The 25,369-nt window shown below is 45.3% G+C and overlaps 1 protein-coding gene across 1 annotated transcript in view; it reads left to right on the top strand.

Moving 5' to 3' along the window:
- Nucleotides 1-25,369, top strand: part of LOC147123076 (collagen alpha-1(XXV) chain-like) — a 533,163-nt gene that overhangs the window by 488,646 nt on the left and 19,148 nt on the right. The window contains exon 3 of the mRNA XM_086004060.1: nucleotides 12,413-12,457. Within this exon, the coding sequence (XP_085860186.1) occupies nucleotides 12,413-12,457 (45 nt within the window). The remainder of the gene's footprint in view (nucleotides 1-12,412; nucleotides 12,458-25,369) is intronic.

Raw genomic sequence — 25,369 nt, 5'->3', positions numbered from 1 at the left:
CTCAGCCACCTGCATCCACACTGCCTTGGTCTGCTTGGGAGGCCTCTTCCTCCCTGTAGAAGGGAAGAGCACCTCCCTGTTGGCTGCAGCCCCATCTACTAAAGCCTGCAAGGCCACCTCATCAAAATTAGGAGCTGAACTGGGTCTCCCGTTGCTCATGGTGCCTCCAGGTCCCCTTTCACTCCACAGTCAAAAAGCTTGGCAGTCTGCAGAAGAAGCAAGGCTTGCTGTAGACCTTAAATGCAGCAGCAATGATGACGTCATCGGAGGCAACTTTCAGTCAGGAGAAACCCATTTGCCAAGGGTTCCCACACGTTGGAAATCAATTGGACAATTAAGTTAAAATTGCATCAATCTCCCACATCCATTTAGATTCGCGTGGATAACACAAAATGCGGATTACATGACACCAACCCGCACCTGAATGAAAATCCAGTCTTAGTAAATTTGTACGGTAAGATTTGTGCTTAGTTTTTGAGGCCTCCGCTTTTTCTCTGGCAGTTTTTATTGTCTGGAGCATCCACGGTGGATGCTCTGCTCAGTAAGCCGGTAAATTGCCTCTGAGCCAATTTCAGCATTGGGCCTTATTCGAATGGAAATAGCAAGCTTCGGGCAAAAAAACGGGCATCCCGATGCAGCTCGTCAGTTGGGGGGGCCTGACAAATTTCAGCCAGCACCGAGCCCAAGCTGGCCCATGGGTTGGTCCTAGAGGTGGGGAGACAAACCAAGGTGGGGGGGGGGGGGCGGCGGGGGGCAAGCCCGAGCAGTAATGACCCACAGTAATTTTGAGGAGCCACTGCAAGCTCCACCCATTTGTACCTACATTTTGCATCGGGATCTTACAACTGATGTAGGGCCCCAATTTGCATAGTATTACAGCCCTACACGTGTTTCAACTGGACGTACCACTCTCCATTTATAGGCCCATCTGAACATGGCATTTTGGTGGGGGGGACCTTAGGTGTCAATGGGTTGGCCATGATTCCCCCAAGACATTCAACTGCTGCCGCCCTACACCACCCCCATTTATCAGCAGCAAAACGGATGGCCATGAGTTGAATTATTCCCCCAAAAGTTCAGGCAGTGTTGGACACAATTATTGTGTAAATGGGACAAGCCAGAAAATATGTCCTGTTTAGTGCAAATAATATAGAGGCGGTGGGGGAGGGTAAATGTCGGAAAACAGATACAAGATGACTGTCTCATGGAGTAGAGCTCACATCTGCACCAATACACATGTCAACAATGCTCACCGATAGTTTTAGTTTCCTCCCTCAACATTGTGCTACTTGCTCGTGACCTTCTCCTTCTGCCCTGTACTGTTGTTTTCTCCAGGACAGCTGTCAATGGTGCACTGTAATCAGCCAAAGGAAGTGTGGTTCAAGAGGGCAAATCAAATGATGCCCGTTTCTTTTCCCTTCCCAACTAAGCAGAACAATTTTGAATGATAAGCAGACCTAGGAGCTCAAAAACCACAACATGCAACTTACAAGTCAAGTGTTCAAGATTTGACTGGGAGCTGCCCTTAGAATGCTTGCTTATTCCATGTCGCTCTATCTCCAGCCTGGCTAAGGCTAATGTTTCAACAGACAGGATTTTCCACCCGAATTGCACCAGTTTTCCAGGCGGGTGGGGTGAAAAATTGATGGGATGCTGGATCCTGCCAATTTCTGTACCAGTCTTCTACCTGACGCCAGATGGACCCACCGAAATAAGAGCAGGCATGTTCAAATAAGGTGGTAAAGACAGAGTGATATCATGTGTTACATTTTCCACATTACCACTTTTACAACCCTGGCTGGTAGTTAGGCCAGTATTTTACTGACATCAGGGCTGGCAAAGAGAGATTCTAATTTAAATGGAGTGTCTCTAGAGCCGGCAGATGGCATTTAAAATTTAAATGGCTCATCCTGGCAAGTATAATGAATTTGCGATGCGACCAAAGTACTATCTCACACCATCAGGTTTTGCCAGGAAATAAAGAGAGCACACGCTTCTGTCTTGTAGTCAAATCCTCTTGTAATGAAGGCCAGCATACCATTTGCCTTCCTAATGGCTTGCTGCACCTGCACATTCACATTCAGTGACTCATGTACAAGGACACCCAGGTCACTTTGAGCATCTGCATTTCCCAATCTTTCACCATTTAGGAAATACTCTGCCTTTCTGTTTTTTCTACCAAAGTGGATAACTTCACATTTATCCACATTATAATCCATCTGCCATGTTCTCACCCACTCACTGAGCCTGTCGAGATCCCCCTGAAGCCTCTTCACATCCTCTTCGCAACTGACACTGCCACCTAGCTTTGTGTCATCAGCAAATTTGGAAATGTTACATTTAGTCCCCTCATCCAAATCATTGATATAGATTGTGAATAGCTGGGGCCCAAGCACCGATCCTTGCGGTACCCCACTAGTCACAGCCTGCCATCCTGAAAAAGACCCGTTTATCCCTACTCTTTGTTTTCTGTCTTTTAACCAATTCTCAATACATGCTAGTATATTACCCCCAATTCCATGTGCCCTAATTTTGTTCACCAACCTCTTGTGTGGAACCTTTTCGAAAGCCTTCTGAAAATCCAAATACACCACATCTACCGGTTCCCCTTTGTCTACTCCACTAGTTACATCCTCAAAGAATTCCAATAGGTTTGTCAAACAGGACTTCCCTTTCATAAATCCATATTGACTCTGCCCAATCTTACTACTAGTTTCTAAGTGCCCAGTTATTGCATCCTTTATAATAGATTCAAGCATTTTCCCAACTACTGATGTGAGACTAACAGATCTGTAGTTCCCCGTTTTCTCTCTCCCTCCTTTCTTAAATAGCGGGGTTACATTTGCTATCCTCCAATCTGCAGGAACCGTTCCAGAATCTATAGAATTTTTGAAGATGACAACCAATGCGTCCACTTTCTGAATGGCCACCTCTTTCAAAACCCTAGGATGAAGGTCATCTGGTCCTTGAGATTTATCGACTTTTAGTCCCATTAATTTTGCTAGTACAGTTTTTTTACTAATAATAATTTCTTTAAGTTCCTCATTCTCGCCACACCCTTGATTTACTCGTATTTCTGGGAGGTTTTTTCTGTCTTCCTCCATGAAGACAGAAACAAAGTATTTATTTAATTTCTCTTCCAATTCCTCATTCCCCATTATAAATTCTCCCGTCTCTGATTGTAAAGGACCTACATTTACCTTCGCCAGTCTTTTCCTTTTCACATACCTATAGAAGCTTTTACAATCCGTTTTTATATTTTTCGCTAGTTTGTGCTCATATTCCATTTTCCCTTTATCAATTTCTTGGTCCCCCTTTGCTGATTTCTAAAAAGATCCCAATCCTCAGGCTGACCGCTTTTTCTGGCAACTTTATAAGCTTCCTCCTTTGACTTAATACTAGCTTTAATTTCTTTTGTTAGCCATGGTTGGATCACTTTTCCTTTTGAGCTTTTATGCCCTAGAGGAATATATGTTTGTTGCAAATTATGCATTATTGCCTTGAATGTTAGCCATTGTATGTCCACCTTCATACCTTTTAGTGTAGTCTCCCTTTCTACCATGGCCAACTTCACAGAATCACAGAAATCACAGAAACCCCACAGTGCAGATAGAGGCCATTTCGGCCCATCGAGTCTGCACCGACACATATCCCACCCGATTCCCGTAACCCCTACATAGCCCACCCTATCCCCGTAACCCCATGTATTTAATCCCCCTAACACTAAGGGTCAATTTATCATAGCCAATCAACCTAACCCGCACACCTTTGGACTGTGGGAGGAAACCGGAGCACCCGGAGAAAACCCACGCAAACACGGGGAGAATGTGCAAACTCCACACAGACAGTCACCCGAGGCCGGATTCGAACCCGGGTCCCTGGCGCTGTGAGGCAACAGTGCTAACCACTATGCCACCGTGCTGCCCTTGTCCCTCATACCCTTGTAGTTTCCTCTGTTTAGATTGAAGACCTTAGTTTCAGATTGGACTACATCACTCTCAAACTTAATATAAAATTCAATCATATTATGGTCACTTGTCCCTAAAGGCCCCTTTACCACAAGATTATTGATTAGCCCTTTCTCATTATACAGTACCAGATCCAGAATAGCCTGTTCCCTGGTTGGTTCCTCCACATACTGATCCAGGAAACCATCTTGTATGCATTCCAAGAATTCATCCTCTACACCATTAGTGGTAATTTGATTTGCCCAGTCAATACAGGAAACTTTCTGGAATCCGGCACCGACGGGACTGAGCTGGTGCCGTTAGATCAAAACTGCCGTAGAAACCAGCACTAATGTTAAAACCTACGGAGCTCAGAGCTCCGTGTGAAGCAACAAATCCTGTTGCTTAGCAACAGCTTCAAAACAGTCAGCACAGCTTGCAAGCGTCTAGCTGAAGCTGTTGCTTAGCTACAGAGATGCTTGCAGAGCCAGGACTGGAGAAAAGAAGCAACGAAAAGAAAAAAAATTATCTGAACCGACTCCTGAATTTTGCCGGTAGATAGAGCTTTCTGGACATTTAACCTCCAGATAAACGAAAGTTTCCTGTATGTAGATTAAAGTCCCCCATGATTACCCCCAAATTGTGTAGATTGGGCCTATACTCTCTGGAGTTTAGAAGAATCAGAGCTGATTTCATTGAAACATACAAGATTCTGAGGAGGATTGACAGGGTAGATGCTGAGAGGTTGTTTCCCTGGCTGGAGAGTCTAGAACTATGGGACATAGTCTCAGGAGACTGAGGAGGAATTTCTTCACTCAGAGGGTTGTAAGTCTTTGGAATTCTCTACCCCAGAGGGCTGTGGATTCTGAATCGTTGATTATATTCAAGGCTGAGATAGATAGATTTTTGGACTCATGGGGAATTGAGGGATATGAAGATCAGGCGGGAAAGTGGAGTTGAGGTCGATGATCAGCTATGATCTTATTGAATGGCGGAGCAGGCTCGAGGGGCCATATGGCCTACGCCTGCTCCTATTTCTTATGTTCTTAGTCTTTTTTTGGTTTAACTAACTTATCTAAAAAATTTCCTTTTATGCATCATAATATTGTTCATCTCACTTTCAACCACTTCAGGATTCACCTCCTCTTCGATATCCTTCTCTTCAGTAAAGACTAATGTAAAGTACTTCCACCATTTATTGAGCAATTACAAATTGACGACTGTAACGATCAATAACATGTCATTCTATAGTGGACACTAGGTGGAGCCGTAGAGCTGTATATAGATGTATGTATAAGACTAAACTACCCAGCTGTATATATATTAAGACTACATTACCCATGAGGCACTAGGCTACCCACAAGGCAACAGTCAAGATGGCAGCCTGCACACAGGAGCACACATGCTGCATCTCTACAGATACTGTACCTAGAGAACGTGTACTGAATAAATGACTAGCTAGAAGCTAGCTGTGTTCATAATAAGAATGTCTAGTTATTAATGAACATAACATGGTACCAGGATGGTGAAGATCTGCTGAAAATTGTGAAAAGCGACATGGAGAATTTGAAGCCACCAGAGCATTTGAATCTCACAGAAAAAATCGACTACAATTGGCAGACTTTTAAACAGCAATTCGAACTCTGCATTGCAGCCATCGGATTCGGTACGAAGCCAGACGCAAGGGATGTAGCGTTGCTGCTTACGGTTGCAGGCCCACAGGTGATAGAGGTATTTAATACATTTGTATTTAATCCAGCAGAGAACAGAGAAAAATTAGAAGATGCGCTAAAAAAATTTGATGCACATTGCTCTCCCAAAAAGAATGAGACATATGAAAGATACATCTTCCGTTCTCGGACACAGCAACAAAATGAGACTTTTGATAGCTTTATAACTGATCTGAAACTGAAAGCACAGACATGTAATTTCTCTGAGCTGAAATCATCCATGATTTGTGACCAGATTGTGTTTGGTATTCATGATAAAAAAGTCAGGGAACGTCTGTTGAGAGAAACCGAACTAAATTTGGAAAATGCGGTGAAAACATGCCAAGCCAGCGAGCTAGCTCGAAAGCACGCGAAGACTTTCAGTGAAATCAATAATGATGCAATTGTAATGAGTGAAAATGCTGCTGTCGGTGCTGTGTCCTACAAGGGGAAGAAACGTGGGCAGAACAGAAATGAAAAGCAATCGGAGGATGACATTTTTAATTGTAAACGCTGTGGTTACAAACACCAGTTAAGACAATGCCTAGCGTTTGGAAAAATGTTCACAAAGTGTAATGGAAAGAATCACTTTGCCAAACAATGCTTTTCAAAAGTGAAAACAACGAAAGGGCAACAAGTTAATGTGATTGAGAACACTGATTTAAGTGAGACATTTTTTGTAGGAATGGTGTCATGTGACAATATCAAAAAGGATACAGAAAATGTGCAGCCCTCAGAAATGGACAATGCTGAACATAAAGTTAATGCAGTAAAAGAGGACAAATGGATGATCCCACTGCAGGTAAATGGAGCATTAGTTACATTGAAACTGGACACTGGGGCAAAAGCAAACTTAATCAGTATGAGTGACATAAAAAATATGAAAGAAAAGCCCAAAATACAGAAAAAGTCAGTACTACTGAAGAGCTATAATGGACAGAAAATAGATAGCTTAGGTGTATGTAGACTTAAAGTGACAGTCAAAGACAAAGTGCATCATCTCATGATTTCTGTTGTGGCTGAAAGACTTGATTCGATACTAGGTGACAAAGCTTGTGAAGACTTAGAACTGGTCAAGAGAGTCTACCGTATAAACTGTGCCATAAGCAGACCAGATGACTCAGGTGATGAAGCAGAGAGCCCATCAAGGATGAAAAGGCCAAAGGGTATCCATGTCTTCAAAAAGCCTAGTTTCTCCAAGAAGAAAGAAGAAGACTTTAATGTCAAAGAGAAGCCAAAGGAAGAAAAGCACAAAGAGGAAAAACACAAGGAGAAAAAGTCCAAAGATATAACCGCAGCAGATGTTGTTAAGCAGTGGAAAGAGAAAAAGAAAAAGAAGAAGCCTGCACCAGAGCAGGAAGCAGTTCCGGTGGATATTCCTTCTTCCCTCAGGCCAATCTTTGGTGTTCCATTAGCTGAGGCTGCTGAGAGGACTATGCTGTATGATGGGATCCAGCTGCCAGCAGTTTTTCGAGAGTGCATTGACTACATTGAGAGTTATGGCATGAAGAGTGAAGGAAACACTGAAACCCTCTCCAAGCAAAGATCGCAAGGAGACCTCGATCTATACAAGAGCAGATTGATGACAATGCCGCAACTGCATCTTGTCATTCACTGCCAGAACAATCTCATGAAGACACATCAGACTTACCCGTGTTGAGAAGATCCACACGTGAAGTAAAAGAGCCTGATAGACTTAATCTTTGAGTACAATGTAAAGCTTTGAAAATGTGTTGACTGTTTTGAAAATGTTTATGTTTATAGAGCACTAACAAAAGTGTTACTGATATCATCTTTATTGTTTTCTTGAAAGTTGATTGATATTGATTTTGTTAAACCTCAAAGAAAGGGGGATGTAACGATCAATAACATGTCATTCTATACTGGACACTAGGTGGAGCCGTAGAGCTGTATATAGCTGTATGTATAAGACTACACTACCTAGCTGTATATATATATTAAGACTACATTACCCATGAGGCACTAGGCTACCCACAAGGCAACAGTCAAGATGGCAGCCTGCACACAGGAGCACACATGCTGCATCTCTACAGATACTGTACCTAGAGAACGTGTACTGAATAAATGACTAGCTAGAAGCTAGCTGTGTTCATAATAAGAATGTCTAGTTATTAATGAACATAACAACAACCCTCTCCTTTCAGTGGTCCCACCTCGCCCTGTTCATTTGATGTTTTTACTCCATTAGCTTTCTTTATCCTGCTCTTAACCTTTTATTTTTGTATTCTCCTTCTGTTTTTTTCATCATTATTATTATAGTCCTCATAGATTCTCATCTTCAATTAAAATTGGCTCCTAATCTCTTTATTTATCCAAGGCATCCTAAAACTATTAGTAGTTTCCTTACTTTCTAATGGAATATGTTTATTCTGTATCTTTGCAGTTGCTTTTTGTTAAAACACCCTGATGTTGCTTTACAGTCCTGTGTACCAATTTCTCCTTCCACTTCACCTCAGCTAGCTCATTCCTCATCTTTCTAAAATCTGCGCTAATCCAATCTGGTGTTCTAGTTTTTGTACTGACTTTTCCTCTTTTCAGTTGAAGAGGACTAATTTTAAGGCTTATGGGGAAAAAGCTGGGGCGTGGGATTGAACAGCTCTTTCAAAGAATGGCCCCCTTCTCTGCTGTAAGATTCCATGATTCGCGTTGGATCTTAAACCTGATCATATTGTGGAGTCGGTCAGTGGGGCCTAAGTTTCTCACCCACATTTAGCCCATCTACTTCATCTATTTCATTACTCATAACCATATCTAGCAACGCCTCCACCCTTGTAGGCCTACTAACATACTGCTTGAGGAAGGAGTTTTGTACACATTTTAGAAATTCCATTCCCTTTTCTCCATTTACTCCCTCTGTTACAATCAATAAGTAGATAACTAAAATCTCTCAGAACAATAATTTTGTTATTCCTCCTCCTCTCCCTAATCTGACTGCACATTTCCTCTTCAACACATTAGAGGTTTGTAATAGACCCCTACTAATGTATCAAGCCATTTTTTATTTTTTAGCTCCAACCATATTGCCTCTGTCTGTACCTCTTCAAACTTTCTCTACTGTGTGTATTCTTTCTGTTGTCAATATTGCCACTCTGCCTCCTTTCTTATCTTTACTATCCCTCCTAAATATACTATAATCCCAATATGTTTCTTTTTCATTCATATCTAATTTGCAGGCAGGTTTCTGTTAATGCTGTTAAGTCTAGATCTTCCTGTAAAATAATTGCTTCCACATCCCCCAGTATATTTCCCCCACTCTGTGCATTGCAATACATACACTTGAACTTTTTTTGCATTTATTTACTCCTTTTCCCATCATATTTTTGTCTAAGCTGTCCCCTACCTTTATTTCAGACTTTTCCCCATTTATCTTTAGACAATTTGATTTAATTTCTCTACTCCATATCTCTCCTGCTAAATTGTTTTCCCCTTGAATATTATCCTGATCTATTTCCTCTTCTCTATTAGTTGATCTTAGTTGATTTTTCCTAGCCCACCCTCTTCTTAGTTTAAATACCTTTCTCTTCCCTATTTAACCCCATTTTACCAGTACATTAGCACCCAGCCTGTTCAGATGTAGCCTGTCCTTGCAGAATAGTGCCCATCTGTCCCAGAATAGGAGTCAATGCCCAACAAATGGAATCCCTCTTCCTCATACCACACATTAACCATACATTGATTTCCCTTATCTTCCTGTTGCCAGTCCTTTAATTTACACCCTTCATTTTATTATTGAAGTCCACTCATTTCAACGCACTCCTGGCTGGCCACGTTCTACCCTCTGTAAAATTGAGGTCATCTAAAACTCTACTGCCTGTATCCTAACTCGCACTAAGTCCCGTTCACCCCATCATCCCTGTGCATGCTGACCTACATTGGCTCCCCTAAACAATGCCTCGATTTTAAAATTTTCATCCTTGTTTTCAAATCCCTCCATGGCCTCACTCCTCCCTATCCCTGTAATCTCCTCCAGCCCCACAACCCTCCGAGATATCTGAGCTCCTTTAATTGTGGCCTCTTGAACATCCCAGATTTTAGTCGCTCAACCATCGGTGGCCGTGCCTTCAGCTGCCAAGGCCCTATGCTCTGGAATTCCCTCCCTAAATCTCTCCGCCTCTCTACCTCTCTTTCCTCCTTTAAGACACTCTTAAAAACCTACCTTTTTCATCAAGCATTTGGTCATCTGCCCTAATAATCTCTTTATGTGGCTCGGTGTCAGACTTTGTTTTATAATGCTCCTGTGAAGCGCCTTGGAACGTTTTACATAGAATCATAGAAACATAGAAGATAGGAGCAGGAGTAGGCTATTCGGCCCCTCGAGCCTGTTCCGCCATTTAATGAGATCATGGCTGATCATCCAAATTCAGTACCCTGTCCCTGCTTTCTCCCCATATCCCTTGATCCCTTTAGCCTTAAGAAATATATCTAACTCCTTCTTGAATATATTTAATGAATTGGCCTCAACTGCCTTGTGTGGTAGAGAATTCCACAGGTTCACCACTCTCTGGGTGAAGAAATTCCTCCTCATCTCAGTCCTAAATGGCTTACCCCTTATCCTTAGACTGTGACCCCTGGTTCTGGACTCCCCCGCCATCGGGAACATCCTTCCTGCATCTAGTCTGTCTAGTCCTGTTAGAATTTTATAAGTTTCAATGAGATCCCCTCTCATTCTTCTAAACTCTAGCGAATATAAGCCTAATCGACCCAATCTCTCCTCATACGTCATTCCTGCCATCCCAGGTATCAGTCTGGTGAATCTTCGCTGCACTCTCTCCATGGCAAGAACATCCTTCCTCAGATAAGGTGACCAAAACTGCACACAATACTCAAGGTGTGGTCTCACCAAGGCCCTGTACAAGTGCAGCATGACACCCTTGCTCCTGTACTCGAATCCTCTCGCAATGAAGGCCAACATACCATTTGCCTTCTTAACCGCCTGCTGCACCTGCATGCTTACCTTCAGCGACTGGTGCACAAGGACACCAAGGTCTCGTTGCATTTCCCCTTCTCCCAATCTATTGCCGTTCAGATAATAAACTCTCTTCCTGTTTTTGCCACCGAAGTGGATAACCTCGCATTTATCCACATTATACTGCATTTGCCATGCATCTGCCCAATCACCCAACCTGTCCAAATCATACTGGAGTTTCTCTGCATCCTCCTCATAGCACACACGCCCACCTAGCTTTGTGTCATCTGCAAACTTCGAGATTTTACATCTAGTTCCCTCGTCTAGATCATTTATATATGTATTGTGAATAGCTGGGGTCCTAGCATCGAGTCACTGCCTGCCACTTGGAAAAAGACCTGTTTATTCCAACTTTTGCTTCCTGTCTGCCAACCAGTTCTCTATCCAAGACAGTACCTTATCCCCAATCCCATGTGCTTTAACTTTGCACACTAATCTCTTATGTGGGACCTTATTGAAAGCCTTCTGAAAGTCCAAATGCACCACATCCACTGGTTCTCCCTTATCTATTCTACCAGTTACATCCTCAAAAAATTCCAGTAGATTAGTCAAGCATGATTTACCTTTTGTAAATCCATGTTGACTTTGTCCGATCCTGTCACTGTTTTCCAAGTGCTCTGTTATTACATCTTTTATAATGGACTCTAGCATTTTCCCCACTACCGATGTCAGACTTACCGGTCTATAATTCCCCGTTTTCTCTCTTCCACCTTTTTTAAATAGCGGGGTTACATTAGCTATCCTCCAATCCATGGGAACTGTTCCAGAGTCTATAGAATTTTGGAAGATGACCAGCAATGCATCTACTATTTCTAGGGCCACTTCCTTAAATACCCTAGGATGTAGCTTATCAGGCCCTGGGGATTTATCAGCCTGTTACCATGTTAAAGACGCTATATAAATACAAGTTGTTGTTTTTTTAAATTTTACTTTATTATCCTGCTGGGCGAATTCATGGCAGTGTAAATAATGCATCAGTGGAACTTCCTATTAGCTGCCATGCCAATTGTCCACCAGAATTCCAACAGCCTTGTGTGGGACATTGCCCCACTTCTCTTATTTGTATTTCAACTTCTTTTCTTGGAGAATAAAACAACATAATGTTTCTTTTATTATTTGGTTTTTACTTGTCTTCATTCCTGTGCCTAGGGTAATGCTGTACTATATGTTTAGGACCAACATTTGAGGACTATCCATTATCTACCAATTTCCATTATCCTTCTGGGAAAGGGGGCAGGGTTCCTTCCATAAAATAGATAATGGAAGTTTCCCTGCAGTGTGTTGCAAGGTGTGTGGACCAAAGTTACTTCTTCTCATTCCAAACTTTCTCACATTCTTACTACAATGTTATTATTTTACAATCGTTTGCAAATACTAATTTTGTTCTGAGGGGAGTGAGGCAAAGTCGATGCAACAATTTAAATTTTAGAAATTGGGGTACCTGAGAAGGGATTTTGTTTCTCCCAATACTTAATGATAATACGTAACTAAATCCATGAGCAAAGCTAAATTGTAATTCTTCAGGACTTTCTGATGAGACACTTCTGTATTAGTGACCCTAAACTTATGGAAATGCAACTTCCATGGCCACATTGCACCCAAGATCTAAGGCTGTTAAAGTGCTTACTGTCCTCTTACCTGTGTGGAGAGTGTCATAAAAATATATTCACTGATGGAAAACAGTAGTACAGGATTGCTTTTTTTCTTATTGTCTGTTAAGTATGTACATCTAGTGAACAATAACTAAAATAAGCTTTGTCTTGTTGTAGGCCCTCCAGGAAAGCGAGGTAGAAGGGGCAGGAATGGAGAACCCGGTAAGTATCAACGTTGGCTTCAAAATGTTGACTTTTTTCCACATCAGTATTTAGTCATTAAAGTACAAAGGTAGTCATAGCGAGATGTTTCACATTAAGTCCACTATTCATAGCCAGGTTTATACTTTATTGATCGTAAATACTGGGTTTATTCTACAGTGATGTAATAGCAGCATCCCAGCATGACTTGGTGCACTGGAATTGTGCTTGTACTGCACCAATCTGGAATTGTTAATACATTGAGTAAAACAGCTGTAATCCTTGGCATTAAACCTTTTGCTTTTTCTGTTTAATATGCTGCACGTTTAAGGCAGATTAAGCTAATGAGGGGAAAGGATCTTTTAACAAAACCCACCTGTGAATTTCTCAATTTTTTAAAGTAAAAAAGCAAGAGTTTCAAAATGTGTTTATAAGATATATATGTATATATATAGAACATAGATTAAAAAGTAAAAGCAAGCCAGGTGTGAAAAGATTAGACGACAAATATTAGCAAAAATGCATCTATCAAGTGAGATGATTCCGACTTTCCTCAGCTCTGGGACTGGCTGGTACATTGGGCATCATGCCATTGGGGAAAATGAGTACTTAACTGTGCAGCGTCTAACCCATTCTGTCTTCTATAGTCTGATCCATAGCAGAATAATCATACACTTGTGGTATATTTTATGCAACATGGATGCAAATGTGAGTTACCCAATGATTTTATTTAAATCAGACCCAGTTACCAATATTGGCTTGAAAATTTTTGACTGATTTTTTCTTCATGAATTGGCTCATTGAAAATTGTTTCTCATTAAGATGTTTTCCAACTTTGTAAATCGCTTTAACCACAGCACTCAGAAGTCTAGCTTTCTAATGCATCAACTCTTTTTAATGTGCCAGTTTTGGCAAAATGCTATTTAGGTCACTTGTTTATTCTAATTAAAGTGCTTCTTCAGTATTAAATAAAATAAGCAGGATTTAGACAATGATCATTTTCGCAGATTGGAAGACTGACACCCTATGTTGCAGTTAGGCAGTGAAATCTCATTTATCTAAGCCGTACTCGTTTGGAAATCCTGATTATCCCAAATATCCCAAAGTCTTGTTCTTTTGTGTTTGGGATTCCCACACACAAAATAAGGAAATTAACCAATTTAGGAGAAAGAGGAAACAATTGCTCCGGGGGTGTGGAGGACATTGGAGACGCACGACACAAATCCCCAGGCAGCACTTGCAGGACCCACAGGTAAACCAGCTCTCGTTCTGTTGACATTTCCTACAAGTGTGTAGCCCACAGCTGGCTTATCAAACTTCTTGACATTTATAATGGGTAAGGGCTCGCCAAGCATCAAACAGATCGTTATTATAGGTGACTTCTGATTGACTGTTAGTTTCTCATTGCTGCCAGCAATATCACATTCTCACAAATCACACATCTGAAAGCTGCTCATTTCCACAATTTCATTAGAATTTGATTGACATTGGTGCAAAGCGGGCTTTCCTGGTATTTTTTTCAGAACCAAGAGTACCATTTGGAATCATTGTGTTAAAAAGTATATAAATGAAGATTCTTATTTACCTTTTCTGCTGAAGCTCTATGTCTCCGCCATTACCCTCCATTCCACAACCACCTTTGTTTTATCAGACTGCTTATCTTACATCTTGATCACCAGAAAACATTGGGGGGAAAATTTGTGTGCACCATGAGAATTGCCGCTGTCACCGACAACTCAAGTTAATGCCTGCTGAAAATGGCCACAGCGCTGTGGGTTGGCGATGTGGAGCGCAGCACTAACTTACCGTGCAACGCCCTCCTGGTGGCGTCAATGGAGGCCTCCGACCTGAAGTTCCTGTCCACAGTTGGTGTTGCAGCTTCTTACAGCCTGTGGGAGCGAGGCTGTGGAGTTTGCAAGGCATTGTGGACAATTGAAGGAGCTGTGAATTAAAGGGGCAATGCATTCAGAACTGATAAAAATTAAAGTGCAGTGAAAATTGCACCGTTCAGCCCTTACTGTCTTGCAATATAAAAAATTACCATTAAAAAGTCCCAAATGGGATTCTTCAGCACTTAAAGCTGAATTCCCTTCCGAATCTCAAAAAATGAGAAAAGTTCTTCAGCACTAACACAAATGGATCAGCAAGCCAGGGAAGGGGCACCCAGGGTCTCGCGCGCAGCACTCCAGCTTTGTGCAGGGGGTCAACACTGCAATAGAGGTCCTCTGTGCACAAGGCCCAACGGAAAGAACGATGTGGGACCAGATCACCGAGGTTGTCACTGCCAGCAGTGACACCCCCACCATCTGGCTCCAGTGCCTAAAGAAGCTTAATGACCTCAGACCACTAGTCAGGCAGCATCTCGACCTGAGATGTGAACTCTGTTTCTCGCTCCACGGATGTTGCCTGACCTGTTGAGTATTTGCAGCATTTTCTGTCTTCGCAGAGGCCTTCCTTTACCATCTGAGGCCTTGCAAGGATCCAGCAGCACTCCCTACACACTTAAAAAACTTTTAACATCTATTGCAGAAAGCCACTACTTCAATAAAATTTTAAAAGCGTCCAAAAGCTTAAATGCAAACTTACCTCAAAGATGTGTGTGTCTCTTTAAAAGGTACTGACAGTCTCTTTGCACGGTAGGTTCCCTGGCGTGGTAATGACACGTCGCTGAACTCAGTGCTAGGGTTGAAGTTGGCCATGGTGACGTTAAGTTGGCGTTACACGCCGACAGACATCACCAATCAGCCATTTTCTTTTCCGGGGTGCTACTCAAGAACGCCAGCACTACCGGGGCGACAAAAATGGAGGACGCCATGGGACCCGCCACCAGCACCATCTTTCACCATTTTTTGACGGTAATGGGCGATGTAAAGCCCCCGAATTTTTCGCCCATTGTCTTCTTCAGTGCCTGCCAAAAACTCCATCCCCTTGCACCCAACTCCATTTCCCTCCCTGACTGATGACTTATATTGAACTAGCAACCCAAAAGCTGAGCTTCAAGCCATACCTCGTATCTATCACTCAAACAGCACCCCTCAAACTCTTAGACATGCTTTTGTTACCTCAAGACTCAACTTCTCGAATGGATTCCAGAAATACAACTTGTCCAAAATTGCACTGCCTTAATCCTGTCGCGCTCAAGTTCTGCTCACCTATTGGGCTCGATTTTGCCATTGTGGGCGGGCTGGGGCGTGTCAGCTGGAAATTGTGTCAGGACCCTGACTCCGAAGTGAAGTGTTGAAAAAGTGCGATTTTCCCCTAATTGGCCAATTGATTTCCTGCATGTGGGAACCACTGGCCCAATGAGTCTTTTCATACAGAAAGTCGCCTCCGATGACATCATCAATGCTGTTGGATTTAAGGCTTGCAAGCAGCCTTGATTCTTCTGGAGACTGCAAAGGTTCTGCAATTTATATGAAGCAGTTGAATTGTGGAAAATGTCAACGATCAAGCAAAATTCTGCTCCTCGGTTTGATGAGCCCTCCCTCCAAGCTCTGGTGTATGGAGCCAGCTGTAATAAGGAGGTGCTGTTCCCTTCCTCAGGGAGAAAAATGCCACCCCAGCAGACAAAAGCTGTGTGGCTACAAGTGGCCCAGGTTGTCAACTCCATTTCAATGAGCCGCAGAACCTGGCTGCAATGCAGGAAGAGGTTTCATGACCTTCTCCGCATCAGAAAAGTGAGTATGACTTTCCCATCACCCTCAGTCTGATCCCCATCGCCTCTCCTCACCAGCACTTTGCTTTGCCAACCTCTTCCTCCACATCCCTGCACCCTTAGCCATTCCCTCTCTCTCTATGGTCACACTAACTTAACTATTCGACCATGCAGTCCTCACACTTCCTATCACTGTGATGCCATGACAACAACTACTTACAACACACAGGGAGGGTCCTTTGTATCCTTCTAAGCATCTATGCTATGCATTCACTACACTCACGCCTTCCATGGTCCATGGAGGAGCTTAGTCGCAAGGGTATTGAAAACATGGTCATTGTTCAGAATAGAATGACATCTCTTGAGGAGCGATGGTCAGCTATTGGGCAAACAAAGCAGACCTTCATGCAAGTCCTCTGGAGTAGGACTTCCAGTGCAGAAGTGGGTCCTCATGGCCCCCCTGCAGTGCAGCAAGGTGCTGTCAAGCCACTTGCTACCTCTGAAGTGGGGCTGACAACAAGGAAGTGGGGGCTCCTCTCCAAGCACTCACACGACTATGCCACAGCAAAGCCCTCTGTCAGAGCCCCATCAGAGTCCTCACCCAAATGAGATGGGCGTCTCAGCTCCTGCACAGTCGTAGGAGCAGCAGACTGTTGGCGAGCCCGCACAGGTTCGCCACCCCGGAGGATGCCCACCAAAGGCGTCGAGACAGGAGCAGCAAGAGAGTGAGCAAGGGGCCTCCACATCTGCTGAAGCCACAGGGGAAGCACCGCGTAGGAGCACGCGTAAGAGGAAGATAAAGCACAAGTAGTCACAAGGGTAGTCACTTGGGTGCTGTGTTGTTTTGTTTTTGGACCAGCCATCATTGTGATTGTATTATAACGTGTACCTCCCTCCCATAACTCTCTTCTTTGCTACTTCCATTCCTTAAAAGACTTCCGCAAAACCTAGGCCTAGAAATTCAGTGGGTTGCGCCAGCCGCTAACACCATAAAAGGGCTATATTTCCGGCGCTAGACACTTAGCGCCTGAACGCAGTCCGATCTGCGCCGACGCCCAAATTCAGTTGACATTTAGCGCCGGCGCAAAGTGTTTGCGCCCGCTCAGGTGCGCGCGCAGCTTATGACGTCATATCGTCGCGCAACGCTGTTTGTGCGCCCCAAACCGGAAATTCAGTGGCGCCCGCCCAATGTGGGCGTGGCACTGCTAAGAACTGTGAGGTGGAACGCAAAAGAGGCCCTGTGGGCCTCGGGGAGCGCAAATTAAAGGGCACTTACACTGACCTATAAAGCCCAGCCATTTTGCTGCAATGACTTTACTGCTTTGGATTTCTGGACAGAGACCAAGGGACAGAGGTTACAGATTTGGGACAACATAGGAGAGGTATTTTTGGCTTCTGGCCAGTGCTTTGACATTTGATTCATTGTGATTTATCTGTTCTCAACTTTATTATGGGGGCTGTATGGGGGGCCAACCCTCAGTTGCAGCATTATGTGCGAAGGGCTCGCAGACGCTGTGAGAGAGGGCCAGCCATGCCTAGACGCAGAGGGGCCATCAGGCGTCGGCAACGTAGGCCTTACCCACTCAGGCAATACCGGCAGCAGGTGTCCTATCTCACCATGACTGCGGCGCATTGTGTGAAGAGGCTGCGCTTCAGAAGGGAGGCGGTTGCAGAGATCTGCCAGCTGCTTCACACAGATCTGCGTCCACAGCTGATGTGCAGGACGTCTCTCTTGGTGGAAGTGAAGGTCACGGTGGCTCTGAACTTTTATGCAAGCGGCTCCTTCCAAGCCGCTGCTGCGGACATAGCGAACATCTCCCAGTTCGCCGCGCATCGCTGCATCCGGCAGGTCACCGATGCACTTTACGCGAGGAGACACCAATTCATCTCCTTCCCCATGACCCGACAGAGGCAGGAGCAGCGTGCAGTCGGATTTGGCAGGATCGCGGGCTTCCCCATGGTGCAGGGCGCCATTGACTGCACGCATGTGGCTATGCGGGCACCTATCCACAATGCCGAGGATTACCGCAACCGGAAGGGCTACCATTCCCTAAATGTACAGCTGGTGTGTGACCACAGGCAGCGCATCCTAGCTGTCAATGCCCGCTTCCCAGGAAGCAGCCACGATGCATTTATCCTGCGCCAGACTACTGTGGCTGAGATGTTCGAGGCACAGCCTCCACCAAGGGGATGGCTTATCAGGGACAAGGGCTACCCTTTGTGTACATGGCTCATGACCCCGCTCCGCGCGCCCAGGACCCCAGCGGAGGAGGCATACAACGAAAGCCATCAAGCCACAAGGAACATCATCGAGCAAACGATAGGCGTCCTCAAGCAACGGTTCCGCTGCCTGGATCGTTCCGGAGGATCTCTTCAGTATTCGCCGGATAGAGTCTCCCAGTTCATCGTCGTGTGCTGCATGCTGCACAACCTGGCTATCCGCAGGACTCAGGCACTGCCACCTGGCATTGCACCACCACCTCAGGAGGACGAGCAGGAGGAGGAGGAGGAGGAGGAGGACCAGCCCAGGAGGGAGCGACAAGGGCCAAGGGCCGTCCGCCGGGGGCTTATTGATCGACACTTCTAGGCCCCCTGTCAGGGAATGGCTTGTGGCAATGAACGCACCTGAGGCAGCCGCTCCGCAAGCCCTCAGCCGGTTAACGCAACAACCACTTCAAACATGACACCTGGACATGCTGAATAAATCAAAAGCTTTATTTCACAAACTCAGGGCCCTTCCCACATGAAACAGAAAAACAGACAAGACCCCCAAAAAACAGTCAAAAACATCTGTCACTCCCAAAACCTGGGGAGGACTAACAAAACTTGCCCATCCAAAAGGCCTTCAACAGCGGCCTTACAAAAATAAGCCCCCCCCCCACAACAGAGACACCCCCATGAAAACAAAAAATGCCTTGATCCTCGGCCTTAACAAAATAATGCCCCCCACAACACAAGCCCCCCAATATAAAAGAAACCGCTCTCACCACACTCTAATGGGTGTGCCGAGAGGGCGAGTCCTTAGACAGGCTTCTCCGGCCCCTGGCCGACCTGCTGCTCCGCCTCAACCTGGGCCCTGCGGGTGTGGCGAGGCTGGGGGAAGGCTCATGAGGGCCACAAAGCATGTCGGCAGATGCCCTTGGGGGTCGGCCTAGACGAGGCCTGGCCCGGGAGGGGCCGGCTGCTGACTGCTGCAGCTGTGGCTGGGCAGCATCAGTCTTAGCAGCAGCTCGTCGCACCTTGGCTGGGGGAGTGGCAGTGTCGGCAGCACCATTGGGGGCAAGCTGGCTGATGGCAGGTGCGCGCTGCTCGCCAGAGACACTGGCACTCGGCCGGGCTGGCAGTGTAGCAAGCGCAGCAATCTGGGGGAGGCCAGACCGCTGTGCTGCAGCAGGGCGGCGGGTGCCATGGCGATGCCTTCGTGCCACAGCGAGTGTGGCAGAAGTGAGTGCCCAAACTGCCCTGGTATGTGCCCGCATCAGCTCTGCCAGTGTCTGGACGGCACCACTCATCTCGCGAGTCGCGTCCTGCGCTGCCGCCAGTTGCTGCACACCCGCGTCCTGCGCTGCCGCGAGTTGCTGCACACCCCTGTCGTGCGCTGCGGCCAGTTGCTGGACACCCCTGTCGTGCGCTGCCGTGAGTTGTTCGAACCCCCTGGCCTGTGATTCCCCGAAAGCCACCACACTCTGAGCCAGGGACTCAATGGCGTGAGGCATCTGTTCGACCACCCCCATGAACTCTTGGTGGCGCCGCTCAGACGCCGCCGACATCTCATCGAGGACGCGCACCTCCTGGGCGAGGACCGTGTCCGGACTGGAGGGCGGACTCTCCCTCCAGGGAGAAGGCCGCCGAGCTGGCCAACCCTTCCCGCGTGCGTCGACCCCACTTAGGCCAGGTTCTGCCCTCCCCTCCAACACCTCCCCCCTCTGGGCAGAAGGCTGGCGTGCTGCCGGACCCTTCCCGTGTGCGTCCACCCTACTGGGACCAGCTTCGGCCCTCCCCTCCAACACCTCCCCCTGGCTCTCCTGCAGGCCAGACGTCTCCCCTCCATTGCCATCCCCTGGCGCGGAGGAGGGTTCCCCCGATGTGCCGCCTTCCTCCTGGTCCTCGACGTCCTCCTCCTCCAAGGGCCTGGCTCTCTGCGCTTCAGGGACCACCTCCTCCTCACCAGCTGAAAGCAGGAAGGCACAAGAGTAGCTTTAGAGTGAGGACAGGCCATCAGCGAGGGAGGCCTGAGTGGTGCATTATGCGCATTTGTCGGTCAGTGGGAAAGGATGTAGATCTGAAGCGCGAGGGCAACGAGAGAGGTGCAACCGGTCATGTCCTTACCAGTGGGTACCAGTACAGGGTCCGCCTCGCCGATCGCGACAGGGCCAGTCACCCGGCCACGCATGAGTCGTGCCACGCTCTCCTCCAGATCAGTGAGCGCCTGGTACTCGGGACGGCCTCCACCAGTGACAGCCTGGCTCCTTACATTGCTCGCCAGCTTGGCCTGCAAGAGAAAGGACGGCCTCTAAGTACAGTGTGGTGCCCTGTCGCTGTGTGCACTGCCTCCCATGGTGGAATAGCTTGGCCAGTGTGGTGCCCTGTTGCTGGGTGCACTGCCTCCCATGGTCGAATAGCTTGGCCAGTGTGTTAAGTGCAGAAAGTGCTATTGATGAACATGCAAGTGCCATTGCTGCGGGAGGAGGGCTGCCCATTAGGCCTTTGCGGTCCCTTTGCCCATAATGTGAGGTGCACATGCAAGGATGAGGGGGACACTGGAAAGGGTACTCACCTTCACCATCCGAGTGAGGTCGTTGAACTTCTTGCGGCATTGGTCCGCACTCCTGGGGACATCACAGGTGGATGACACCCTGCGGGCGATTTTGCCCCAGGCTCTCCTGTACTGGCTCCTGGGAGCCTTCCTGCCACTGTCCGGGCACAGGATCTCTCTTCTCTTCTCCACACCATGAATGAGCACACTCAGAGCATGCTCTGAGAAGCGCTGCGCTCGCTCACGGGCCCTCTCCATTGCTCCAGGCGCTATTTTGGCACACCAGTAGTGCTGAGGCCTAGCTGCAGGGCTCCAGTATGCAGGGCGTGGCAGCAGTCAAAGTTGACCCTTCCCCCTTTAAGAGCTGGCCGGCGTCAGGGTGTCTGCTGTCAATCAAAACATGACCGCACCTGCGCTGCGCCCGGCTTCGGCGTTATTAGGCCGCATCGCCGGCTTAGCGCTGGAACACAGCATTTCAACGCCAGTTTCAGCGCTCGGCCAAACTTAGGGCCAACTCTACTGAATTTCGGCGATGTGGCCTACACTTTCCGGCGGGCGCTAACTTTAGCGAGCGCCCGACTTTAGCGCCCCAAAAGTGTCCAGACTGAATTTCTAGGCCCTATCATTTTGACCATGTTTTTGGTCAACTTTCCTAATTCTTCTACTGCTTCTCACCACAAAGCAGGGTTCCAGCAGAACTGTGTTCCAACTTATTTTCTTCCCCCTTCCCCCCGCCTCCCCTCCCCCTTAGCAGTTATGCTGGAGATGCTCCCAGGCCCAGAACAGAATTTTAGGTTGAATGTCTTAAAGCGATGCGTTGTGAGCAAGTAATGGACAGAAATTTGTGAGCTCGCAAATCAAGCATGTACCCAAATTCCTGAAATGCACACTCCTGATGAAGCTCTGTGTTAAAATGAAAATTGACTCCCATAATCTTGAAAGAAATCGTGAACATCTTCAATAGCAATAGCATACAGTTCCTGATTCTTGCACATAGGCTAGCTCCTGCTCAGCTTGTACTTTGAACAGCTCAAACTGTTATAATTTAGTCACCAGTATAAAAACACTGACAGGATAAAGGGGCTGACTATTTCAGGCCCATATTTCTATGCTGAAGCACGAAGAAAGTAAAGCCATGTCATCAGTAGATACAATTACTGAACCACAAATACTGGAAACCTCATCCTCTCCATAACTAGTCAGTTTTTAACCTCCTGCAGTTTCATTAAAATAATAATTCAGGTCGCTTACTTTATAATTAGATTCAAGTCTCTTTGCTTTCCTTCCTTTAAAGTCAGCTGTACTTTATAAAATCATGGAACGTGTGAGGAAAGATAATTAAATTCTACCAGAACAAAGCAGTTATAAAGCCCAAAGCAAATTTTTCACGTAAAAAGAAAAACAAAATTCCTGTTATTCTTAGTCAACAATTTATTTTATTTGAAAAAAATTTAATGAAAAAATGCATGAGGTCACAACCACAGCTGGAGAGTGTTCACTTCACTTGATATTTATTGATAAGATAGTTTAAATATTAAGTGAGTATTTTCTAGAAGTATTCACTAGCTATGATAATGCTGATTTGCTATCCAGGCCTTGTAGTGCTTTTAAAAGTCAAGCGGAGGTGTAGCGCCGGCCGTTAAGGATGGTTTTGCTCAAAAAATGGCGGCTGCCACTCTTATGTTCATTAATAAATAGACATTCTTATTATGAACACAGCTAGCTTTTGCTAGACACTTTTATTGAGCACATGTGGACTAGGTACTGTATCTGTAGAGGCTTCCATCTTGACTGCTGCCTTGTGGGAAGCCTAGTGCCTCATGGGTAGTGTAGTCTTATACATACAGCTATATACAGCTCTACACAGCTCTATGGCTCCACCTAGTGTCCACTATAGAATGACATGTTATTGATCATTACATCCCCCTTTCTTTGAGGTTTAACAAAATCAATATCAATCAACTTTCAAGAAAACAATAAAGATAATATCAGTAACGCTTTTGTTAGTGCTCTATAAACATAAACATTTTCAAAACAGTCAACACATTTTCAAAGCTTTACATTGTACTCAAAGATTAAGTCTATCAGGCTCTTTTACTTCATGTGTGGATCTTCTCAACATGGGTAAGTCTGATGTGTCTTCATGAGATTGTTCTGGCGGTGAATGACAAGATGTAGTTGCGGCATTGTCATCAATCTGGTCTTGAATAGTCTCTTGTGTTTTTAGGAGGGAACGGCGGTTCCTCCTGAGAATCTGTCCTTCCTCAGTTCTAACAGTGTATGACCTTGGTCCTACTTCCTCAAGAACTGTAGCTTTCCTGTTCCATGCATCTGGATCCTCAATCCTGACAACATCATCGCTTGTCAATGGTTTTAGAATTTTGGATGACTTGTCATAGTATGATTTCTGTTTCAGCTTTAACAGTTGAAGTCTCTGTCTCAGTTCCTCACTTTGCTGTTCTTTTGCACAGCAGGGTAGCGTGGTGCGCAACTTGCGACCCATTAGTAGTTCAGCAGGTGAAGAACCACAGTCTAAAGGTGAGGCTCGGTAGCTCAGCAGGGCAAGATAAGGATCAGACTTGCTTTCTGTAGCTTTCTTCAGTAGCTGCTTGAGAACTTGAACATCTTTCTCTGCCTTACCATTTGACTGAGCATACAAAGGACTGGATGTGATGTGCTGAAAGTCATAATGTGCTGCAAACTGTTGCCACTCCTTACAGTTGAAGCATGGACCATTGTCGCTAACGGCAATCCTGGGAATTCCATGTCTGGCGAAGATGGATTTCACATGCATTATGACACTGCTTGCTGTGGTGCTTGAGAGCAGCGCCATCTCAGGATAGTTAGAATAGTAGTCAATCACTATTAGATAGTCTTTACCATTTAAATGAAAAAGGTCCATACCAACCTTTTGCCATGCTGCTGTTGGTATGTCAGCTACTATCATTGGTTCCTTTGCTTGTTTGTTTTGGTGTTTCTGACATGTCTCACATTTGCCTATCATGTTCCCAATGTCCTTATTTATGCCAGGCCAATAAACAGTGTCTCTTGCTCTCCTTTTTCATTTTTCAATTCCGAGGTGTCCCTCATGAATCCTTTTGAGCATGTCTTGACGTAGAGCCTTTGGAATGATTATTCTGTTCTGTTTTAGTAATAGTCCACTTGCGACACTCAATTCTGACCTTATGTGAAAATATTTTGGACAGGAACCTTTTGGCCAACCATGATGAATGTTCTCTATTACTGTTTGTAATACTGTATCTTTTACTGTTTCTTCTGCTATTTGCTTTGATTTTGTGTCTGACACGGGCAGCGCAGCAGTGACCATACTCACATGAACATCCACATCTTCTTCAGTAGAGCTCACATGACTCATTGTGGGTGCTCGGGATAGTGCATCTGCTAACACTATGTATTTGCCTGGTGTGTAGATCAGTTCAAAGTCATATCTTTGCAGCTTCATCATGAGTCGTTGAATCCTTGGAGACATCTCATTCAGGTTTTTTTTTATGATGGCAACCAGAGGGCTGTGGTCTGTTTATGGCACAGTTTATACGGTAGACTCTCTTGACCAGTTCTAAGTCCTCACAAGCTTTGTCACCCAGTAGTGAATCAAGCCTTTCAGCCACAACAGAAATCATGAGATGATGCACTTTGTTTTTGACTGTCACTTTAAGTCTGCATACACCTAAGCTATCTATTTTCTGTCCATTATAGTCCTTCAGTAGTACTGACTTTTTCTGTATTTTGGGCTTTTCTTTCATATTGTTAATGTCACTCATACTGATTAAGTTTGCTTTTGCCCCAGTGTCTAGTTTCAAGGTAACTAATGCTCCATTTACCTGCAGTGGGATCATCCATTTGTCCTCTTTTACTGCATTAACTTTATGTTCAGCATTGTCCATTTCTGAGGGCTGCACATTTTCTGTATCCTTTTTGATATTGTCACATGACACCATTCCTACAAAAATGTCTCACTTAAATCAGTGTCCTCAATTACATTAACTCGTTGCCCTTTCTTAGTTTGTACTTTTGAAAAGCATTGTTTGGCAAAGTGATTCTTTCCATTACACTTTGTGCACATTTTTCCAAACGCTAGGCATTGTCTTAACTGGTGTTTGTAACCACAGCGTTTACAATTAAAAATTTCATCCTCCGATTGCTTTTCATTTCTGTTCTGCCCATGTTTCTTCCCCTTATAGGACACAGCACCGACAGTAGCATTATCACTCATTACAATCGCATCATTATTGATTTCACTGAAAGTCTTCGCGTGCTTTCGAGCTAGCTCGCTGGCTTGGCATATTTTCACCACATTTTCCAAATTTAGTTCGGTTTCTCTCAACAGACGTTCCCTGACTTTTTTATCATGAATACCAAACACAATCTGGTCACGAATCATGGATGCTTTGAGCTCAGAGAAATTACATGTCTGTGCTTTCAGTTTCAGATCAGTTATAAAGCTATCAAAAGTCTCATTTTGCTGCTGTGTCCGAGAACAGAAGATGTATCTTTCATAGGT

The sequence above is a fragment of the Somniosus microcephalus genome, chromosome 2, assembly GCF_052327205.1.
Source record: "Somniosus microcephalus isolate GS21.2 chromosome 2, FLI_Smic_1.0, whole genome shotgun sequence".
Lineage (NCBI taxonomy): Eukaryota > Metazoa > Chordata > Chondrichthyes > Squaliformes > Somniosidae > Somniosus > Somniosus microcephalus.
Note: the sequence above shows the minus strand (reverse complement) of the source record. Positions and strands in the feature narration are given on the sequence as shown.